The 21,306-nt window shown below is 41.5% G+C and overlaps 1 protein-coding gene across 2 annotated transcripts in view; it reads left to right on the top strand.

The window, feature by feature from the left end:
• Positions 1-17,048, top strand: part of FAM20C (FAM20C golgi associated secretory pathway kinase) — a 59,143-nt gene extending 42,095 nt beyond the window's left edge. For both annotated transcript variants that reach the window (XM_057416804.1, XM_057416805.1), the window contains 7 exons: positions 3,460-3,552; positions 5,305-5,420; positions 13,225-13,405; positions 13,998-14,107; positions 15,684-15,765; positions 15,869-15,928; positions 16,733-17,048. In XM_057416804.1, coding sequence (XP_057272787.1) covers positions 3,460-3,552; positions 5,305-5,420; positions 13,225-13,405; positions 13,998-14,107; positions 15,684-15,765; positions 15,869-15,928; positions 16,733-16,985 — 895 coding nt within the window. In that variant the 3' untranslated portion in view covers positions 16,986-17,048. The remainder of the gene's footprint in view (positions 1-3,459; positions 3,553-5,304; positions 5,421-13,224; positions 13,406-13,997; positions 14,108-15,683; positions 15,766-15,868; positions 15,929-16,732) is intronic.
• Positions 17,049-21,306: the final 4,258 nt, after the last annotated feature.

Genomic DNA, 21,306 nt, shown 5'->3' with positions numbered 1-21,306 from the left:
TTGTGAGATGTTACTGCTGGCACTGGGGACCTCTGACCCTTGCTTTCATTTATTGTCCTTCAGGAGCATACACTTCTGCAGAGGGTTCAGTATATTGGTCTCTTTGTTCAAATACCTCGTTATTCATGGCTTTTTATTATTAACCTTCAATAGCCATCAGGTAGTAAAACCAAAGTAACTTGAGGGCTGGGGGGGGCAGGTGGTTCCCCTGTAAAATGCAATGCTGATTGAAAACATGCTGGGTGGGTGTTTTATAAGATACTTTACTTGATCTGGAAGGGACACAGAGTGCATGAGAGAGACTAAGGGCCAGTTACCATGATCAGAGTAACTGACAGGATTTGCTGATTGTACATCGACGTTGCTGAAAGTAGAATTTGGTCTTCCACCTGTCTATACATATGCATCAGAATAAATCACTGGAAGAATTAGCACCAAACCAGGCAATGCATTGATTAGATTGCACACATGAAGAAATAGCAACTATTTAACATGGATGAAATAACATTATGTATAAACATATTTGGATAAAGTGAAAAATATAGATGATGATGTAGGTGCTCTTTTAACACTGTTAAAGGCATTTTCATAACAGTCCATGAATTCCATTGAGTCAAAGCTGTGTTAGGCTCATGTGGCTTTTTAAATTCAGTGTGCACCTTAGGCTGTAAGTGTTTGCTGGTGGTATAGCAGCTTACTGTGGCTGAGGTGCTGTTGCAGACATCAATTAACAATAAATGTATGTTTAGATAAAACTTATCAGCTAAAGTCAGATGCAAGCAACAAGGTTCCTGTTCCATGCATGTGGAATAAGTCATCAGAAAGGGTTTTTCAAGATTATTTTGGAGAAGGTTTCATGTTTGGATCTGCTACGTCTCAGAACTTTGCAGAGGAACATAAAATGTAAAGCAGTTTGGGAGTTTGATAAATCTTCTTTCCTAACTACATGCAGAATAAACCAATATTTCCAAGACACAAAAAAGTGGGTACCATATTGGTTTGCCGTGGGTATTGACCAAGCACCTGAAGCACCAAAGAATCTCAGGAATCTGTTTCATGATGTATAGTCAGCTTCAAAAAATACTGCTATTTCCATTGTCTGGATAGCACTGTGTATCTGGTGTTCATTTCTGAAGGTTTTAGGACAATCAAGTTCATGATTTTCTAGGAGGGTGTGCTATGACTTAATAATACATTATGACAGGAGAGAAATAAGTACAAACAAGTCTAAGCCTGCAGGACAGCTGTACTTGCTCACAAATGAATAAAATATTCGGCCATTGCCGGGGGTGGCAGGGACCAAATAGAAAAGTGAAATTAGAGAGACCGGACTATCCCGGAGGTGATGTACTGACTGCCCAGCCTGTCAAGTTTGCAGCTCAGAGGAGCTGGGCTGGGGGTATAGCTGTGCTTGCAAGACTGAGATCTAGCCCTTATTTAAGTCTGATTTTCTGGAGCAAGACTTTCTTGTAAAGGAACAGCATGATTTGTTTAAAGTCTTTGGGAAATAAAAAGCGGATGGCATTGATTAACTAATTGTTAATATTTTCTGCAACTTACTGGCTGTGCTGGTATGCGTAAAGTTTGCAAAAGCTTCGGATGAATCTTTCTCTCTTTGACTTGTTCAAGTAATTGAATATTTTAAAATCTGGAGGGGAGGGAAAGTTACATACAAATGTGTAATTTTCTGCCCAACAGAAATATGTTAATATCTTCCTTTGAATTTATATTTAGGGCTTGTTTCTTCATTTTTGAAGGGTATATTCATAACAAGGTTGCAGCTCTCCTAGCTCTTGTCTTGGTTGCATGGTGTGTTGTGTAACGTGCCATAGGTTTCTGGCTCTGCCCTGTTTCTTTTTATAGGTGAGCTCCTTCCATTTTTGCATTTATTAGGAAGACAAAGCAGAATATTTTTTATTTTATGCCAGGCTCACTTTTAGCTTGTCTCCTTGTGAACCCTTTGCAGCCGCAGCAGAATCCTAGTGGGGCTTCTGCCAACTGTTGGCCACCTCTGTGAACACTTCTATGACAGTGATCAGTGCTACTTTGGCTAGAGCATCACTGGGGTGTTGGAGGCTCCCCTGACCTTGAATTACATTGGGTGCAAGTCAAGTACCTTGATGTTTTTTCTGTGATGGCACTTGTTCATCATTTAGGGTGAGACAGAATACCTTGTCAAGATACTAATATAAAGAAGAATGTCTGAGAAAGGATGTCAGCCTTTCAAACCCTGGTGGTTGCATAGCAAAGTCTTCATATAGCCAAAACACACAAGACTTATCCAGTTACTTCAGCAAGGTGGATACAGGGGTCTCCTGGGCGGATACCAGTCCTGGTAGTCATGGTGGTGGGTGATCACAGCTTTGGGTTCCCAACAACCCCCATAATTAGGACTTACTGCAAATTCTTTGAAGGTTTGGGCTCTGAACCAGCAAATTCTGAACAAGCCCAAAGCCTTCCAGGCAACAAGGTTCTAGTGCAGAAGCTCTTTTAATTGGTGTATTTTAAGTGTATAGCACGGGTGACGCACAAGCTGTCAGCTGGCCACCTGTGACAGTGGGGAATGAGAAAGAGCTTCGTTTTCCTCTTCTGCGGAACTGTCCTCCCTTGCAGATGCTCTGCAGAATAGCTTTGCAGTGCTTGTCTCCCATTTAAGATTTCCAAATAGGGCACGATGCAGGTTGAGGTGGGGCACAGACATTGTACTGGTCAACTTCATGAGTTGTGCTCCGTTCAAAAGCCATCAGAACTGAAAATTGCCTAAAGTGAGACAGGTTTGCTCGTCTGTTATGCAGAGCTTTCTGTTTTCCATGGCATTCAGTACTGTATCCTTAGCCTTCCTATTTCCATCAGAATGACATATTTTATTGGTTCTCAAACTGAAGAAACAACAAATTCTTCACCGTCTCTGGAGCATGGTCTTGTTAATGTTCTTTGAAACATGACATGTGTCGTGGCCGTCAAACTGCAATGATCCCATTTCTTCTGAAATAAGAAAAACATGTCACTTTTGGCTCTCCTAATACAAAGGGAGAGTCATATTTTAGATAAGAGCTGCATGGCTGCCAAAGATGAAAGAAAAAATGTTATTACTTTTGGAAATTTCATAATTACAGTTAATGATAATTTAATGAAATGACATTGTCTTCACCACTATCACTAATGAAATGTTTGAGAGTGATAAAGCAGATCTTGTTAAATAGAGCGAAGAGTCTTGAGTGGAATAGCTTTGTGACAGCGGCCTGCGTGTACAAGTCTTGAATTCCTATTTTTTGTTGCAGTAGTTTAAAAAAAGTAGATAAAACGAAGGCTACGTGGCAAATAATGCACATATGGTGTATTTAAAGGCCTTCCACTAAGCAAACAATACTGAACTCCTGAATAACATGCTAATGACTGAGTACTGCTCCTTAGAAATGCTAACCCTTCATTAAACACTTTCCTTGTTTTTCTTTGCAGACAAACCAGAGAACAAGAAACCCCACCAGACTTTTTTTATTTCTCAGACTATGAAAGACATAATGCAGAAATAGCAGCATTTCATTTGGACAGGCAAGTAAAACGGGTTTGCATTAAAAGAAAAGTGGAAATATTGTGATATGTTTCTGCACTTGGCCAGCCCTGTGACTGAATTACTTTTAAAAGAGGGGAAAATGAAACAAATGTGGGCAAATGCCATGAATAAATGAAATGGCAGTTGATGAAAGGGTAGATTAATTATTAGGAAGTGTGACTTGCTTTGGGAATGAGAAACCTGGCAATAAGTACTTCTCAAAAAGAACGAGAAATTATATTGAAGGGAAGATGAGAAATGAATTTCCCCTGGCATCTTGAAGTGCATATGGAGGGGACCCATCTCCCAGGGAATATGTCACGTAAGTGTAACAGGAGTCTGGCTCACCCCAATTAGCTCCAGGGCATCCAAATCCAAGCAAGACATGGGGAATGGTGTAAGTATTCAAAGAGGAATAATTGAGATAGGGAGGGAGGTCTGGTTTCACAGCAAAAAGCTGGGGCTCTCCCATATCAGGAGCAGGCCACAAGACAGTGGGAAGGAGAGGGCAATGGTAGTCATCCTGTACTCCTGTTAGCTGAAAATGTCCCCTTGGGCAGAGGTAGTGCAGGGTATAGTGAATACCCCAAGACTGGCGAGAGACTGCAGTCCCCTCAGCCTGCCTGGATTAGGAGTGGGAATTAATGATGAAGTATGAACACTATGGGTAGAAACCATGCCATTTCACAGGCTGTTAGAACTGAAGCATCTTTCACACCCTGGAGTACCAAGAAATATCCTTCCAAAAGCTTGAAGCTTCAGGGCCACAGATTATTTGGGGGGTAGTATTGCTGCCTTCTGGGTTGATGGTTAGGATGAGGAAAACTATCAGCAGCTGACTCAGGGTAGGTTTGCCATTAAGAGCCATGCTGGTCTGATTCTTCAAGGATCTTCCATATTTTACTGTTGTTGACCTTGGTGTTGATCCCTTCTGCTTTACATTTTATATTGCCATTTTAAGCAGATGGTGCTGTAGGAAAAAAAAACATTCATGGAGTTCCTACAGGAAGAAATGTTAAATATCCACACACTAAGCAGAAAAAGCAGTTGCTACCCAACGTATAAAATCTTACCAGCAGACAGCGGACATAGAAACACCACCTGTGGCGAGGCTTTGTATGGGGACTTTGCTCATTTACTGTATCTAATAGCAATGCTTTGTAGGGAATTTTTAATCTACTAAGGCAGGGAAGTTTGGAGTAGAAAAAGGCTCTTCGCTCAGCCTTTGACAGCAGGAAAATCTTTGGTCTCAGGAAGATTGTTTAGGTTGGTATAAGGGTATTAAAAGAGAGAGGAGCAGAAGCAAATAAATCAAACAATTACTAAGACTGTCAGAAAAGAAAAAAAATAGATGGAGTTTATGGAAGAAAGAGGCTGAAATCCCATTCCTCAAGTCACTTGTGGTGAGCAAAGTGCATATTATAACAATCCTGAAGTAGCACAAAGTCAAAAATAAGTTTCTACTATCTGGAATTTTACGTACCTTCACCTTTTTCATGGAACAGTGTGTCCTCATGCTCTTCTGTATTTTGCATCTTCTCCATACTATGTAGGCAAGGCAGAGCTAATCATATTCAGGACATAATTTGTAATATATTATACAAAGGATTATCTAGTTTAAAGCTGATGGGCTTTTTACTCCATGAAGACCACAGATAAATGTCCCTTCAGAGTGTAATGAGCCTTCCTAAAAACTATCACTATTATAGTTTAATCCTTTACATAAACTCTCTCTTTTCCTTCTCTTCCAGGATCCTGGATTTCCGTCGTGTGCCACCAGTTGCAGGTAGACTGGTTAACATGACGAGGGAAATACGAGATGTTACTCGTGACAAGAAGCTGTGGAGAACATTTTTCATCTCACCAGGTAGTCTTCAAAATAACACTATATTCTTTCTATCCTGCTGAACACGTACTTAAGGGAACGATGTGTAGACTGCTTAATTGCTCAGATATTTCTAATAGAACTGTCTTCTAGACCTTTGAATAAAAATAAATGTGGAGACACAGCCTACAAAGAAGACTTTATTGTTTTGAATTGAATGCCTTTTCCCCTTGACAAATTATCCACAGAGACAGGCTTTTATGTTCACAAAAGCAATGTATTCAACAAATGTTTTATGTAGAGCAATTTCTAAAGCAATTTCTTCTGTTACTCTCAGTTTACCCCAAATCTTATTACTTACCCCATTAGTTATTTGAACTTTTTTCTACTGCAATGTGATCTGTCACTTCTGTTGGCCAGATGCATTTATTTCTTGGTTTTGACTGGAGGACCAAAACCTAATTTTCTCAGAGTCATGTACTTAAGGTTTTTTTACAACAGGAGTTTGAAAAAAAAAACCCCAAGCAAATAGATGTGTAAGATATCCTGCTTCCAGCTCAAATTCTCCACTGAGTAGAGGTCAGGGTAGGAATGACCTGAATTGTTCCCAGTCCTTGTTCTTGTTTTTCAGGCTGACCCCAGGAACCAACACCACTCTCTATTATTCTTCATTCTTTCACAACATCTCGTGGCCCTAGCCAAGGCTGTAGCTCCACATGGCGGGGATTTTACAAACACAGGGTAAAACCCTGCCCAGCTCACCAGAATATACAACTGGAATAGATAAAGATGGGCAAAGGGTGGGAGAAAGTGGTGTCATCTCTGTTGAGCAGCTGGGATGCAGAGGTGGAGAAATTAAGGGTCTGAGTTAAGGCACAAAAATACATGCTTAAGTATCTTCTTAGAGAAAGCATATATAGGGAAACGTTCAATTTAAAGCATGCAGCTATGTTCCAGTGGGTTCAAATGATATTATTTCAGCTGTGTGCCCATGTGCTTTGCTGAACTCAGGCTGTGACTTGTGTAACTGGCAATCTGGAGCAGAAATCTCAGGAGATCTCTCCCTCGCACTGTGTGTGATTGGCCAGAAGCTATTTATCCCTAAGTCAAGGTCCAAAGACTTAATTACAGTTTCTCCTGATGTAACTGTAATTTGTTGCTGTTAGCCAGAAACCAGAGCCCTGTCATTGCAGAGCTTTCACTTTTAAAATGTTTATCACACTTGTGTGATCACCAATAAAGTCATTATTATGGCTGTTACTTGTAGCTTCATATTGATGTTCAGCTGTGCAGGACACAGTTGAGCAGGCAGTTATTTATTCCAGTAACTTCACTTGTAAAATACATTACATAATTGCAAAAGGCTTCATCTTACCCTGCGTTATGAGTGCTCCAATTTTACATGTACACTCGTGGTGACAGTACATGATGAAGGCGTTCTCTTGGGGTTTTGTAGTCAAACAATCACACACAAAACAAGGGAAAAAAACCTCTTGTAACTTTATGCACCCAAGGTACTTTGGCTCATTTGAAATATAAGCCATTTTACTCCTGTTTTAGCTAGTAAGACATGGATTAGTAGGTTTGCTTGCTTTTTAGCCTTCCCAGCTTATATATCAAGACTTGGGGTGAAGTTGAATGATATCTGAGAAGTACAAAACTGTGCTCAAGTATTGAGCAGCTTACAGCAGCCAGAGCAATGCAGAGTTAAGGCTGTTGGTTTGGATGAAGATCTTTATCTTGTAATTATGAAATTCCAGACATCCAGGGGATGATCCAAGCGTAATCCTTTATTCAGATTTATTTAGAGGCCTCAGATAAATTTAATTAAAATATTTGATTAGCTAATCAGGCTTTTTTGGAGAACAAAACACTTAAGCAATTAATTTTTCTTTCAATTTTACATTTCCTAAATCAATATACTTTGTTTAAATCATGTTGGTTACTTGTCAGAGTTCTTCTTTACAAGTCCCTAATATAATTAGTCGGATTCTCATTAATATATGCCAAACCTCTGTCTTGTATTTCGTACTGACCTTAAAAGGCAGGCATTAATTAATGCTTAATGAAGAAGTAATAAAGTTCCTAAATTAAGCATTTAGAAACAAATGCTAGCAGGCAGCCCAAGCAGCAGATTGAGGGTAGAAAAGGAAGAGGAGGGTGCTAGGGTGAGCCGCATGGCCTGGGAAGATAAAGATGGAGCAAGGGGAAGACTGGAACAGGCTGACTTGGTCCCTTTGGTAGATGAGGGACAGCAAATTCAGTTGGTTTTGGGGGAGAACTGGTTACAAAGCTGAGAAATCAAGGTATGACATAGAGATACTTGCAAGTCTGTGCACCTGCATTAAGCTGTTGAGGCCACTCTGGGACTCCCTTTCAGTTGGCTGTGTCTGTGTATCTGCATCCTCAGAGGCGCTCAGTGACAATGGTCATGGGGGCACATGGGGCCTGCTGGCAATGTATGCATGCCTCCCTGCACCCAAGGAGCACCAAAGGTAATGGATTTTACAGAAAGCTTCTCCCATTGGGCTGGGAGACCACTGCTTGCAGTGGAAACCCTCAAAAGGTAAATATTGATGATGCTCATCAGTATACTGTGTTACTCCCTGGACCAGCATGGACCTGCATTTCGACGCCTGGGCCGTCTCACTTGTCCCATCTGGAATGGAAATCAGGGCCAGGAAGCTGCAGGCAGTTGTAGCTTCAAAGCATGCTGTAGAGGAGCATCCTTTCTTCCGCTGGAAAGTGGAAATGGCTGTGAAGGGGCAGGTCAGTTGATGCATTAGGCTGCAATCAGAGAGAAAGCAGATTGCAGAAAAGTGCACTTCCAGGCAGTTTGGACTAAACATGAGAAATGGAATTAGGTCAGTAATTATTTAAATTAATTTTACATCCTTTGCAGCAGGGCAGACTGCAGTAGCCCTGCTACTCCTACAAATGAATGGTAATTTGCTGGGAAAAAAAGAGACGTATTAATCATGTCAGCCTTCGTTTTGGAAGTAATTGAGGCAGCAGCTTAAAGAAATCAATGTTACACAGCTAGTAAGCACTATGTTTTTGTTCATATTAACCAGTTCCAAGGGATTATGGATTTTTTTCTCTCAGCAAACAATAGCAATTCTGCATTACCTATTATTTTGAGCAGGTAAGAGAAAGATCTTTTCATGCATTGCTTTAGTAAATATTCAGGATTCTTTCCAGTACTCCAATTGCACAAGCTTGCTGAATGTCCTCTGTTAACAGTCATGCAAATCTCAATAGAAGAATTGCTCTGCCAAGCGGTTTGCTTTAAGGTTATCTCCACTTGTTCCTTTTCTTCCTGAGAAGAATTATTGTTCAGCTATCAGGATGGCACACAGAAAATGTGCAGATGAGTACACAGACACTCTGTTTTTTAATTGTTGCGATTAGCTGGAGTTTCAATCACCAGACCATGATTTTTGCATGGATTTCATTACGAATTGCATCCATTCATCTTCAAATAATGAAAATCAGACATTTAAAACACTGCTTGGGATTCTCTGGCCTCTCTAGCGCTTAGGAGAAACGGTTTCATTTTGTAATGAAGCAGGAGTTTGCATGCTGCAGATTTGCACATTTCAGCATGCATGAGCATCCCTCCTTTCTGGTTTGCCAGCACTGCTGCTGTTGCTGTTTCTACCCACTCTGCAGGAACATAGATTTCTGGCGGTTGCTTCTTTTGCAGGTGTTCTTAGGGAGAGGGATATGTATGGAAACACCTCCACTGGATGAAAGAAGACCATAGGGGCTGGGCAATTTTAATGGGAGGAGAAAGACCACACTCCAATAGAACTCATTTCCCCTTTCCCTCTTATTTTTGCCTTCAAAAGGCCAAGCCCTGCTCTCAGCGTGGATTTGCTGGTGCAGCACTGGGTTTGTGTCTGTAGCTGTAATTTCACCCTCAGCCTGCTGTGCAGAATGTGGGTCACCTACTTAGGGTTTCGAAGAGTCTTGCTACTGCACCTTGAAGTCTTAAATGAGAACTGTGCTTTTCTATATTTGGTACTTTTTTTTTCTTCCTTTTTTTTTTTTTGAGAAACCTTAAAAATGAATGTTTCCCCAGAGAATTCAGGCTACTTCATCTCACTGCCTGTAGAGAAGAACTAGGATAGACATATCAAGATGCCTGTTCCGTATCAATCAAAGCAATTAATTTCTTTAATAGAAATTTGAGATGCATCATCCTTTCACCTCCACTACCCCAAGAAATCGGATGGGAGCAGTGGAGAGTAAGTACCACGGGTCTGGGACCACAGGAAGAGTAACAGCTGGCAGAAAAAGCTTTGCCATTGAAAGTAACTTCTTGCTAAGAAATGCATTTGTGTGTTTACAGCAAGTTTGCTGTCTTAATGACAAGACACATTTTACCGTAGCTTGGAGGACTGGGCTCCCGTTGCAGGCAATGGGGGGCTCTGTGGGAAAATCAATAGCTAGAGGAGCCCAGCAGGAGTAGGGATGAACGGCCCGGCATGGTACAGGCAGCACACATGCTGGCTGTGTCGCTGCAGCAGCGAATGCCATCGCTGCCATAGCCCCAGAGCCTTCCTGGAGATTCATCTGGGTACAAATGTGTGATTACTGTCAAATGATTAGTCCCAGTTGCTTTTGTTGACAGTATGGAGCAGGGCTTCATTCTTCCTAATGCTAAAGTCAGAAGCAAACTATTAAACACAGTATTTATCTTCCCACTGTGCAAAATGCTGTTTAATATAATTCCTTTTTTGAAAGGTCAGATTTACATAGTGAGCAGCAGAGGCTGTGATAGCGTGCAAGGGGCATTGCTGGTTACGGTGGCAGATAACCCAGCATTGGCTTCCAGCTGCCAGGTGGAAGCCAGGTCATAGAAACCTGGGAAGAGAAATTGTCTCAGGTGATCAAGATAAATCTGCGTGGGTTCCCTCCCTGCACAGCTGAGCGGGTGATGCTGACACAGCTGAGCTGAAGCACAAGCAGCTTCAATTCAGTGAAAGCATAAACCCTCACTGAAGCGCAAGGGAGGGCCCTTCCCACCACCTGAGAAATAAGGGAGCTCTATATTTCCTAACTCTTCTGTGCTAACCTGCAGCAGGCATCATTTGTATGTGTTTTCTTATAAATCATCCCTTATGGGAGCCTGGCACCCCTTGAAATACTTTGACTGCAATCATTTCTTCTAAGAGTATAAATCACAGATGGTTTTCCCCAGTTTTTACTGGCTGAGAATATCCCAACCTTCTTGAAGGTCCAGTATGATCCTCCCATTTGCAGGCCACCTGTAGCTGGCAGTGCTGTCCACAGTGCTTGGACAACTCTTTGCTTTCATCCTGAATTATGGAAGAGGTTCAGAGGAGTCTTGAAGCCCTCCTGGTTTTTGCCAGGATGATCAAAGGCAGAGTTGAGGCACCTGTGTTAGCCTTGCAAAAGCTATGCCAAGTCCATGCTGTGATAGCATTTTTGAAAAGGAAACCCATGAGAGGTTATAAAGTGCAGGGCAGAGTGCCCAGAGCTTGCGTTAGGTTGGGTTTGCCTAGATGTTGACTTTACACTTGATTTTAAAATGAGCAAGTCTGAAGGAGAGCCACTGAGATGGTCCTGGAGCTCGTGCATCTAATGAACAAGTTAAAACTGAGGGCTTCAGGTGGTTTTTAGCCTGGAAAAGTTGTCCTGAAGCTGTAGCTTGGAGCAGAGGCCTCCAGAGTCTCTTCCAGCCCAAGTTTCCCTAACTGTGATTGTTTTTTTTCCGCATGCAATTCGTAAAAAGTTCTCAAAACTTCACTTTCAGAGATATGTATCACTGAGTTACTTAAAATGAAAAATGAGTGGGGTTTCTGTTCAGACATTATTAGGTGTATTAGCAGCAACAAGACTTGTGTTGGGGTTCATAGGAAATAGCCAAGTGGCTTATTGACCAAGGACATGGTCACTTCTTAGCTCATGGGAAGTCTCAAACTACTGTTCTTTTAATTAAAATGTTAAGGGACTAAGTATGCCTTGTATGTAATGAAAAGCTTTTGAAAGAATTTTTAAGGGTATTCTGCATGCTAAAACACTTTTAATTACAAAATTAGAAGTACAGTCATGCTGAGTGCTCCCTTCCTTCCTTTTGTAATTTCTGTTCCTCATTTTCTTTCCTGAAACGCTTTTCTTTTAGTAATTGTCAACAAGGTTTTTGACCACAGGGTAAGTATTTCTGGACTGAGTCAGGATATATTTAGCTGGTATGAGCCAACCCTGTGAATGTAAATATACAGTTTGGGTTGGAGTTGTTCCTGAGCACAGATAGATGGGTGGTCCTTATGAGTCAGTCACAGCAAAGGGATTTGAAAAGGCTGTCTCCACAGTAAAGTAATCACAGTTTAATGGACAAATCCAATAGCCATCAATAGAGGCCTGGAAATGAAAAGCTGAGACAAACTGTCTAGAAGTAACACATCAGTCTTATAGTCCAATTATAGTAATTCTATGCTCAGCAGTCAGTCCCAGATAATGCACCTAATTAATATAATCAAAAACATCAAAAGACCTTATAGTTTTTCCATGTTCTCCTGCTCCTCCTTCCCCGATTGCAGCTCTTTGCTGTGCTTCTCCTTCCCTTCTGTGATCTCCAGAGCACTGGGGTCCAGGCTTGCTCCCTGTCCTCTTGACTCATTGTCTCCCTTGCGTTGCCCACCAGCAATGTACCATCTCCACCAGGCACTTTACTGGCCACAGGTCAGGTCTGGGCAGGAGAGGGACATCACAGTGATGTACAGGGTGATGTGATGCGGGGCATCACTGCGATGAAACCCCACCAGCTTACGTCTCCAAGCCATGGATGGCAGGCAGAAAATTCACCAGCCCTTCCTGCCTCATTTATGCTGAGCCTGCCCAAAGGGAGGCCAGCTCAGAAGCAGTATTTGAATTTAGAGGCCTTGTGGGGAATTAGGAAGCAATGTGACTTCTCAGCTTCATGCATAACCATAAAGAAAGGGCACAGTCTTCCTCTAATGACATTTTATGTGCATAAAGCAATGCCAAAAGAGTTGTAGCACACTGAAAAGAAGATCAGTGGTGTGCTCCTATTCTTGTTCTTATCCCAGTGTTGGGACTGGGGGATGAGCTGATCTCTCCCACCACCAGTGAATTCACATGGGAAGTGTGTTCTTGTAAAGAAGTGGCTGTTCCTGTTGGTACAGAAATATGTGGTGGCAACTTTGGGGAGGTTTTAAAGTAACGCATGCTCCAGAACCTGCTGCAAGTTCTTTTTGTGTGGTTGTTGGAGTAACATGATGTGTGGAGGAAGAAATTTGTGTTTGGGATGCATGCTGACAGAATTACATCTGTGCTGTTTCCACCTTCCACACATACCCCCACATGAGCCTTCATGGTAAATAATTCTCCTTAGTAAAACTGCCAGTTCTTCTCATACCAGCAAGTAAATGAATGAAACATTGTTGTCTGTCCTAAACGAGCCAAGATTTTGAAAGGTGACTTAATTTTGGGCACGTGCCACTTGTTCAGCTGTGGGATTTGGGGTTCCAGCCTGGCATAAGAAATATTCCCGAAGGATGTATCAGTCTGGGAAAATGAAGGGAGAAGGGAAAGGATAAAAATAACCTCAAACCCTTACATTTGTTTTTTTGGAATATAAATAGACTGGAAATAGTCAGAGAGAGCTCAGCATACGGTATGATCCCAGCCACTGAAATGAATGTCTTTCTAGTGGTTTCAGTGGAAGAAAACTATGTGTGGTAGCAGGGTTTTGGGTCTGAGATTTATTTCTGCTCATGCAAACACCAGTGCTTTTATGAATTCTTGAACACTAATTTAAGCACAGGTTTTAAAACTCTTCTCTTTTATTTTCCAGCCAACAACATCTGCTTCTATGGGGAATGCTCCTACTACTGCTCAACAGAGCATGCCCTGTGTGGAAAACCAGATCAGATCGAAGGGTCCCTGGCTGCTTTCCTACCCGACTTGTCTTTAGCTAAAAGGAAAACCTGGAGAAACCCTTGGAGACGTTCCTACCACAAGCGCAAGAAAGCAGAGTGAGTAGTGGTGAGCAAAGGGTTTGCCAGCTGCGAAGGGCAATAGGGAAATACAACAGTGCAGCAGTTCCTGACCTTGCCTGATCTAAAGCATTGAGGCTTAGGAGAGTATCTGCATTTCTTCACCTGGTCCAGCTTCTGGGAAGTAACAGAGTACTTACACTTGCAAGGAGCTCCAGCTTATGGTCCTGAACCTGAAAGGACCTTCAGTGGCATAATCTCCAGTGGCTTTGACAGGATGCAACGGGACCTGCCTAAGAAGTCCTATAAGAGGGAGAAAGATTCACTGCTATCAGCAGCCCTAAACAAAAGTCTCAGATGTTTTCATCATATGACTGATGGTGCAGCTGGTTTCCTAAATCTTGAAGCTATTAGCCAGATAGTTTTGAGTCTTGTGATTTTCTTCCTTTTTCATCAGTCAGGCTTTGTCAGTTGCCTGCATTACTGGAAGCAGCCTTCAAAATTTGCTGCTGCTACTTGACCCTGTCCTCAATCGAACATGATACAACTAGATGTTTGCAAAATAACTTTTTTTTTAATACTCAGTAAGCTTTGTATGTCACATAAAATATCAAAACATTGGCTTTTCCAGATGGGAAGTTGATCCAGATTACTGTGAAGAGGTTAAACAAACACCCCCGTATGACAGTGGGACCAGAATTCTGGATATAATGGATATGACAGTTTTTGATTTCCTAATGGGTATGTTTCATCTCTTTCAAAAATTAAATGCAATACTTGATTAGGATAAGAACTATTTCTTTCTACAGCACTCTGCATAGTTCAGCATTTTGCTAAAGCATGGTTGAAGCTGAATTTACTGTATGTGCTGTTCTAGGTGATTATGAGAAAATGCAGATTTACATGGTTATGTATTCCCATCAGTGCAGATTAAAGGAACAGAGATGTTCAGAAATGCAGAGTGATGACGAGGCCAGGTCAGGCTAGTCTCCTTCACAACAATTAAGGGCTTCATAGTTGGCTTTAGTGAGTGCTTTACCATTGTAGTGTATAGCTGCTGGATGTATATGGAAAGTCTACTCATTATTGGCATATTGTTTTCAGCCTGCAGTAGTATTCACTGCTGTTTGCTCTATAAACTGTCAGAGGGGGAAAAAAATACAAGAGGTGTTGCCTTGTCACAAAAGCAACTCCGATATGTATCAGGAAGGGTTTTTTCTGTTTATTAACCTGATTGGAATAAAATACATTATTAACAAGCAGGTGATAGTGACCTATTCCAAACCTACTCAGTGGTTAACATCAAGACATTCTAACACATGACCTGTTCTGTTGCAATTATAAGCTGTAAGAAGCCAACATACATACTTGATCCTTGGACACATGTCAGCATGGACATATCCTTGGCCATGGCCAATACTGAGATTTCTGCAATAGGCAGCAGCAGAAGAGGCCAAATCACAGCTCAGGAACCATATGTGGCATCTCTAAGTGGCTCAAGACCCCCACCATTCATAGCTTGGCACCAGTGCTCTGCACATCGACCTTAAAAAGCAGATCACATGTCTGCCTGTCATGGGTGCCCAAAGAGAGCTGTCCAGGTCTACTGCTGCAGTAGCATCCTGATCCATGTTAGAGCCATAACATTGTTTTGGCTTTGCAGGCAGACAGAACTTTGTCCAAAGTTCTTATTAGAGGGAAATCAGGATGTTTAGTCATGCTTCAAAAAGTTTAATACAATATTGGCAAGCAATAATATTAATACAATATTATGGATTAACATCCCTGCTTGAAGGATGCATTTTCCTCTCCCTAAGCTAATCCTCACATCCATTATGCGTACCATGGCTGCTTTCCATACCATACTGACCCATGGCTGGAGCAGCAGGGCTCGTTTTCACCAGTGAAGCTCTGCTGGCTTAGGACATAGCTACCTTATGGATGACCAGGCTCCCCAAACAGTTGAGATGCCATCGTACTTGAGAGGGATTTCCTTGGCATACCCTAGGAGGGGTTGCTGAAAGGTGGGAAGGTTGGCTTTGTCTTCTGGTAAGTCCTCTAGAGCTTAAGTTTAAAAGCTACAGAGAGCTTGAAAAGCTTCCAGAGGCATAACAGCCCATCTTCCACTATCAAACGCTTTGGGATTTCCACAGTAGAAGCATATGAGCTCGGTAGATCCATTGCTTTCTCTGCCCTGCAGAGCTTTGAGGAGTGCTGGGCTTCCTCCTGAACCATGGCTTTTGTATTGCCCTGACCTGCAGGCTCAGCAGCAAGCCAGAGTGAGAAAGGTCTTTTTTTAACTCTCTTTATTCCATAGGTAACATGGATCGACATCACTATGAAACCTTTGAGAAGTTTGGAAATGACACATTTATTATCCACTTAGATAATGGAAGAGGGTAAATACCCTTAATAATCTTTTTTTTTTTTTTTTTGGGGGGGTGGCTGGAAATTAGTCTTTAAAACAGCCTTTTTCATGTTCTTGCTCTTATCTTTGAACAGGTTTGGAAAATATTCCCATGACGAACTTTCCATATTGGTGCCTTTAAACCAGTGCTGCAGGTACGCCTCACCTCTGGAGCTGTTTCCTGTTTTATACAGTTGTTCCCACTAACAGGACTGAAACGTTCAAATTAATGTTTCATTGCACACCGTGGAGAGGCAGAGATGTTATGAGCCCACCCAGGGACCCTGACCCAAGCTGACCCTTAGTGTTGGCACTAGCAGATTAAGTGCTTTTTTGAGATCAGGACCTTGCAGGAGCATGGCTGTGAGAGAGGCTTAAAGACAAAATACATGTCCCATGGATCCCAAGTGGCAAAGCTTAGTCCAGCTTGTTCAGATGCTTCACAGCAGCTTTCCTCAGTGCCCATGGCCAGGATTTTCAGGTAACATTAGAGTTTCAGCTTAGCACGAGTGGAACACAGGGTGAGCTCTGTGTCTGTGAGGGCTCTAGGTGTCTCTGCAAGGTGAGCTAGCAGGATCCCCCACTGCTGTCTCCCGTGCCCCAGCTCAATGCCACGTGTGTCATGTGTGTCATTGCCAAGATGGACATGTTCATCTGAATGCTGCTCCGGATGCAGTTGATGCTGTACCCAGCCAAGGAACAAGAAGGCTGTCTGCACTTGGCTGTAGAGCTGTACTCCAAAACCTCTCCACCTCCAAGGGCTCCTAAAGGTCACTGACCAGATGACAGTGCCAGCTGCTCATTAGGACTGTGTCAGTGCCTGGTTCTCATCATTTCAGATCACATAATAAGGTTTTTACACTATTACTGCTACGCTAACTATAAGCCTTTTAGCCCTGTCAAGATCAATAGTGAGGAAAGCACTAATTTGCATTTTTTCTTCTCTTTTTTTCTCTTAGAATAAGGAAGTCTACCTATCTGCGATTACAGTTGTTAGCCAAGGAGGAATACAAACTCAGTCTCTTGATGAAGGAATCTTTACTAAAAGATAAAATAGCTCCCATTCTCTACCAGCCTCACTTGGAGGCAATGGACAGGCGGCTGCGGATTGTCCTCAAGGCTGTTAGTGACTGTATAGAAAAGGATGGTTATGACAATGTGGTTGAAAATGACTTTAACACTGATGTTAACACTGTTACGACTGAGAGGTAGTGAAATCGCAAGACTACTTTTTTACCAGCCAAGTAAAGAAGATTCAAAGAGGAAAAAGAAAAATAGAGTCTTGCAAAAGACTGTGTATGCCATTTTGTGAATTCAGTGAATTCAGAAATGAGATATAATTGTTCCCAAAGTAGGTAAAGTGTAGACTCTGCAAAGGATTAGTCCATTAAGAAAAATAAGTCTAATGTGATGCTTTTCATTAGTTCCTAAAGAGAGATTATGGAAAGATTCAGAAAATACTCAGATCATTGACAGGCAACAGTCTGATAGCAAAACACCTCCTGTCCTTTTTTGTATAGAAAGGAGGCCTTTACTTAATATTTTGTATTTATATATGGTATATCTATGAAACCCCAGACCTACCTACCAAATTTAACTGAGAGGGACGGCATAGTTTTGTGACTCACACTTTATTTGTGGTGACAGTCCACTTAGTATTTTGTGTTAACCCTTTAAGTGCTCTAATCCACTGTATCTTATTTGAATTGAATGCTTTTTATTTTCTCCAGCTACTCAGCATTTAAAGGGTTAAGGCACTATGAACTTTTAAAGGAAAATAATAATAATAATTATAATAAAGATAAATACAGTGGTTACCAGAAGGGAATTTCACTAATTGTGCATTGACAGGAATACTTGAATGTTGGTTTTACAAAGTGATGTAAAATGACAAGTTGTACTATTTGTCCATAAGGAGGTGGCAGCTTTTATCTTTCTAGACTATCATAGCTAAGCTGCTACTTTTCAACTTTGCTTTTGATAGTTTTGTGTAAATATATACATATATGGGTAAAAAGCTGCTTTCAGCAGCTCTAGGCTTACTTTTGCAGCATTTTTGTGGAATTGTTTGCAACGTGGTAAAAGTGCAATAAAGATACGGCAAAATGTGTAGCCATTGTGTCTAAATGGATTAATTTTTCACTGGAAGTCTTGTTCAGAGCAAAGCTGTGCACACCAGCCACGTATTCCAGAAGCAGTTGTTTAAATTGTCATCCCCTTTTGTAGCAATAGCAAATGGAGCTAAAGTGATATTGGTGATCAATGTACATTACAACTCCAATAAGGACTAATGTGTTGAAAATGGCTGATCTTCCTTCCGAAAGCGTTGTTTTGACTATCATTTCAGCATCCCTTCCTCTTGCAGTTATAGCTGTAGAAACAAGCAACACCTTGAAAAGATTATGGCTTGACATGCTGCCCAAAGGATTTAGATACCTCAGTGCCTCTGACTTGGGTAGAAAATCCCTTGTGCTATCCAGAAAATCTCAGCCTAAATTATGTAGAAACATGGTGTTTTTAACCAGATAGTTTTGAATCGTGTTCACCAGAGTTCATGTAATATGTGTGGAGACTTTCAGCCCGAAAGCAAGCTATAAATTGAACAAGTGGCTGCATGTGACTTGTGAAAACATGGTGTGGTACAGAAGGAATCCCTCATCGATCTTTTGGGCGAGGAGAGAATTTATTATGACAATATTCATTACAACTATAATTCAAAACTGTAATTTGTTTCACCTTATGTCTTCTCAGGGATTTATAAACATACACTTTAAAAGCTTGTAGCCAGATAGACTAAAATGTAGGCATTTCAGCATATTAAAACTACGAATGAGAGAACAAGCTGCTATATCAGCTCATTTACTTCTTAGGTTGATATCACTAAAATAATACATCTTTTAGTATTTTACTGCCCATTTCAAATTCCCATGACTCACATACGTAGCATACACAGACAACAGAACGGCTCAGGTTATACAACTGTCCATGAACTTGGAAAATTTCTGTTATCCCGTGGCTTTTTTTCACTTTCCAAGGCCTACCTGTTGTAGTAATGATGTTCTCTGTAATGCAGCACTTGTACTGCAGCTCTCTCTTTCCATTAGCAAAAAACAACCCCAAAGCGCAGGGCTGTAAAAAGGTGACATGGGTGACATTATCCATGCTTTATCCTCAATGCCTGGCAGAGGTTTTCCTGCAGGTGCAGCTTTTTCTGTCTTTGAAATTGTGCCAGGACAGCAGACAAGGGCTATAAAATCACCTTCCCAGTGCAGCTCTGCTTTCTCCTTCTGAGGTCAGGTCAGACACAGGCTCTGGGTCTGCAAACCAGGTTTTCCTATGGAAAGCAGCACTTGGCAGCCCCTTAGCTCAGAGAGGAGCAGATACAGACAATGGCAGCAGGTACAATTTGAGGGTGCCTTTGATAGGAGCAGCTTGTTCTTGGGGGTCTTTGTAGGGAAGGCACAGCAGGTTTAGCATGCAGAGGTCATGCACTTCGGCATGCACGTGTGACAGCAGATTACCGCAGTGCAAGACGACGGCTCTGAAAGGGCTGTCACTGTGCATTAGGGCAGTAATCCATGAGGTAAGGAGGATTAGCATGATGTGGTGTAACATCTCTTTAGGAGTCCTACATATTTACCAGGCAAAAAGATTTGCTCTAAGAATATAAATAAATGTCAGAATCCAATTGGTTTGTCTCCAGATCTTGAAAAATGGGTGTACCAACAGCACCTAGACAATAATGTACCAAGAAATCTGCTGTAGTCTATCAGGGCATAATACGTTCAGCACAATAAATATAGTATGCACAATAAATAACAGATAAAAATAGATAATATACTTCTAAAAGCACCTAATTCCAACCGTATCTGACAGCCTAGAGTAGCTTACTGTATTCTCCTGAGTAATTCAGATGAAAGCCTCATTTTGTTTTGCTGTTTTTCTGTTCTTTAAGCATCAAAGGAAATTCATACAAATTAAAGGAAAAAAGCTCTCATTGCTTTAATCAGATATCCTTGTTGTGATCAGCAGTACTGGGCAGAGCCTGTAATGTATATACAAACTAGAAGCCTGAAGGAGATTACAATGCAAGAAGCATTGTGTAGGAGGAAGGAACCTGGGATTTCAGCCTGACTGTTGCCTTTGGGTGCTGAACTGAAAATGAACTTACGTGGCTGTTAAAGGGGGGAGTATCCAAAGGCCTTTCTGGTTCCTGCTAGTGGATCTGTACATGGTACCTGTAGGTCTGAGGGGGAACGTCCTATTCCCTTCCATTGCAATGGCATTGTCCCCTTAACACACCCAAACTCCACCTGAAGACTGTCCTTATGTTCAAGGCTTTTGTGGCCCCAGCCTTAGGGTGATGAGTTTTGAGCTGGATGTACAATAGAGCCTTGATAATTTGCATCCTGATGGAGCAAACTTTGTCCTACTAGTGAATGTATGGCCACAAAATTAGTTTCCCAGATATTATTCCAAATAACAGTTCTTTCTGTGGACTTCCTTGCAGTGTTTATTTACTAAAATATTCAGGGCTCAATACGCACAAATGAACATGCACAAGAGAGATTCTTTTTAAACTGTACATTGAGTGTTTAAGGGAAATGGTGAATTGCCTGGGACAAGTTTTCACATGGAATTTCAAGTTATTACCAGTTAGAAGCTGCTGGATTTCTTGAGACTATTTTTTTTATGTTTAAAGTGATTGATAGGTAGCCTCCAGCCATAACTCAGGCTCTGACCAGATCAAACTGAATTACCTGCTTGCTTCTACATTTGCATCAGTAACGTACCAATCCAATGCTTTGGGGGGCTATCTGGAGAAAAAATGAAAAGCAATTCAATTTGGTGGGTCAAGAGACCTAAGAATTCAGGTCAGACCAGCTCCGGTCATGGATAAAAGTGAAGCATAAGCAAAAAGGAAGCTATTGATTTGGCAATAGCAGTACCTCTTCTTCTAATGCAAAGTCAGAGCAGAAGATTGTGTCTAGAGGTGTCTTCAAGATACTGCCCCATCTTTTTAGAGTTACAGAACACTTTCCAAAGTTTTACATTTATGCAATTTTGATGTAGTTAACTTGAAGAAGAGATTTGGGGCAGGATTTTGGGAATTCCCACATTTGTATCCAGTCCAGTATATGAAGACTGATGTGGTGGGGGACCAGCTCCTCTCTTGCAAATGACCTTCATATGCAGTCAGCCCCTGTCCCATCAGAATGTGTTATGCCTTGAATCGTGCTCAGATATGGGCCCAAATCCAGCAGTTTGCAGATGGAATTGGCAGCTGGAACTGAAGCAGAATATCTCAAAATTGGAGGTTTTAGATCAGAGCACTCACAATTTCTATAAATGTGGGAATCTGGGTCACATTGTACTTTGGCCTAATGAGTGGCATTAAGATCCCTACATAAATTCCGCTGCCATTCTTCTTGAAGGTGCTCACTGATTGACAGAAAGATGTACAAAACCACCTACATGCTTTAGTTGACCCTGACATAACTCCAGAATACATCCCAGGGTGGCTCAAGATAGA

Source organism: Pezoporus wallicus, unplaced genomic scaffold (assembly GCF_028554395.1).
Source record: "Pezoporus wallicus isolate ANWC-B61680 ecotype Strahan unplaced genomic scaffold, APGP_CSIRO_Pwel_v1 scaffold_7392, whole genome shotgun sequence".
In the NCBI taxonomy this organism is placed as follows: domain Eukaryota; kingdom Metazoa; phylum Chordata; class Aves; order Psittaciformes; family Psittacidae; genus Pezoporus; species Pezoporus wallicus.
Note: the sequence above shows the minus strand (reverse complement) of the source record. Positions and strands in the feature narration are given on the sequence as shown.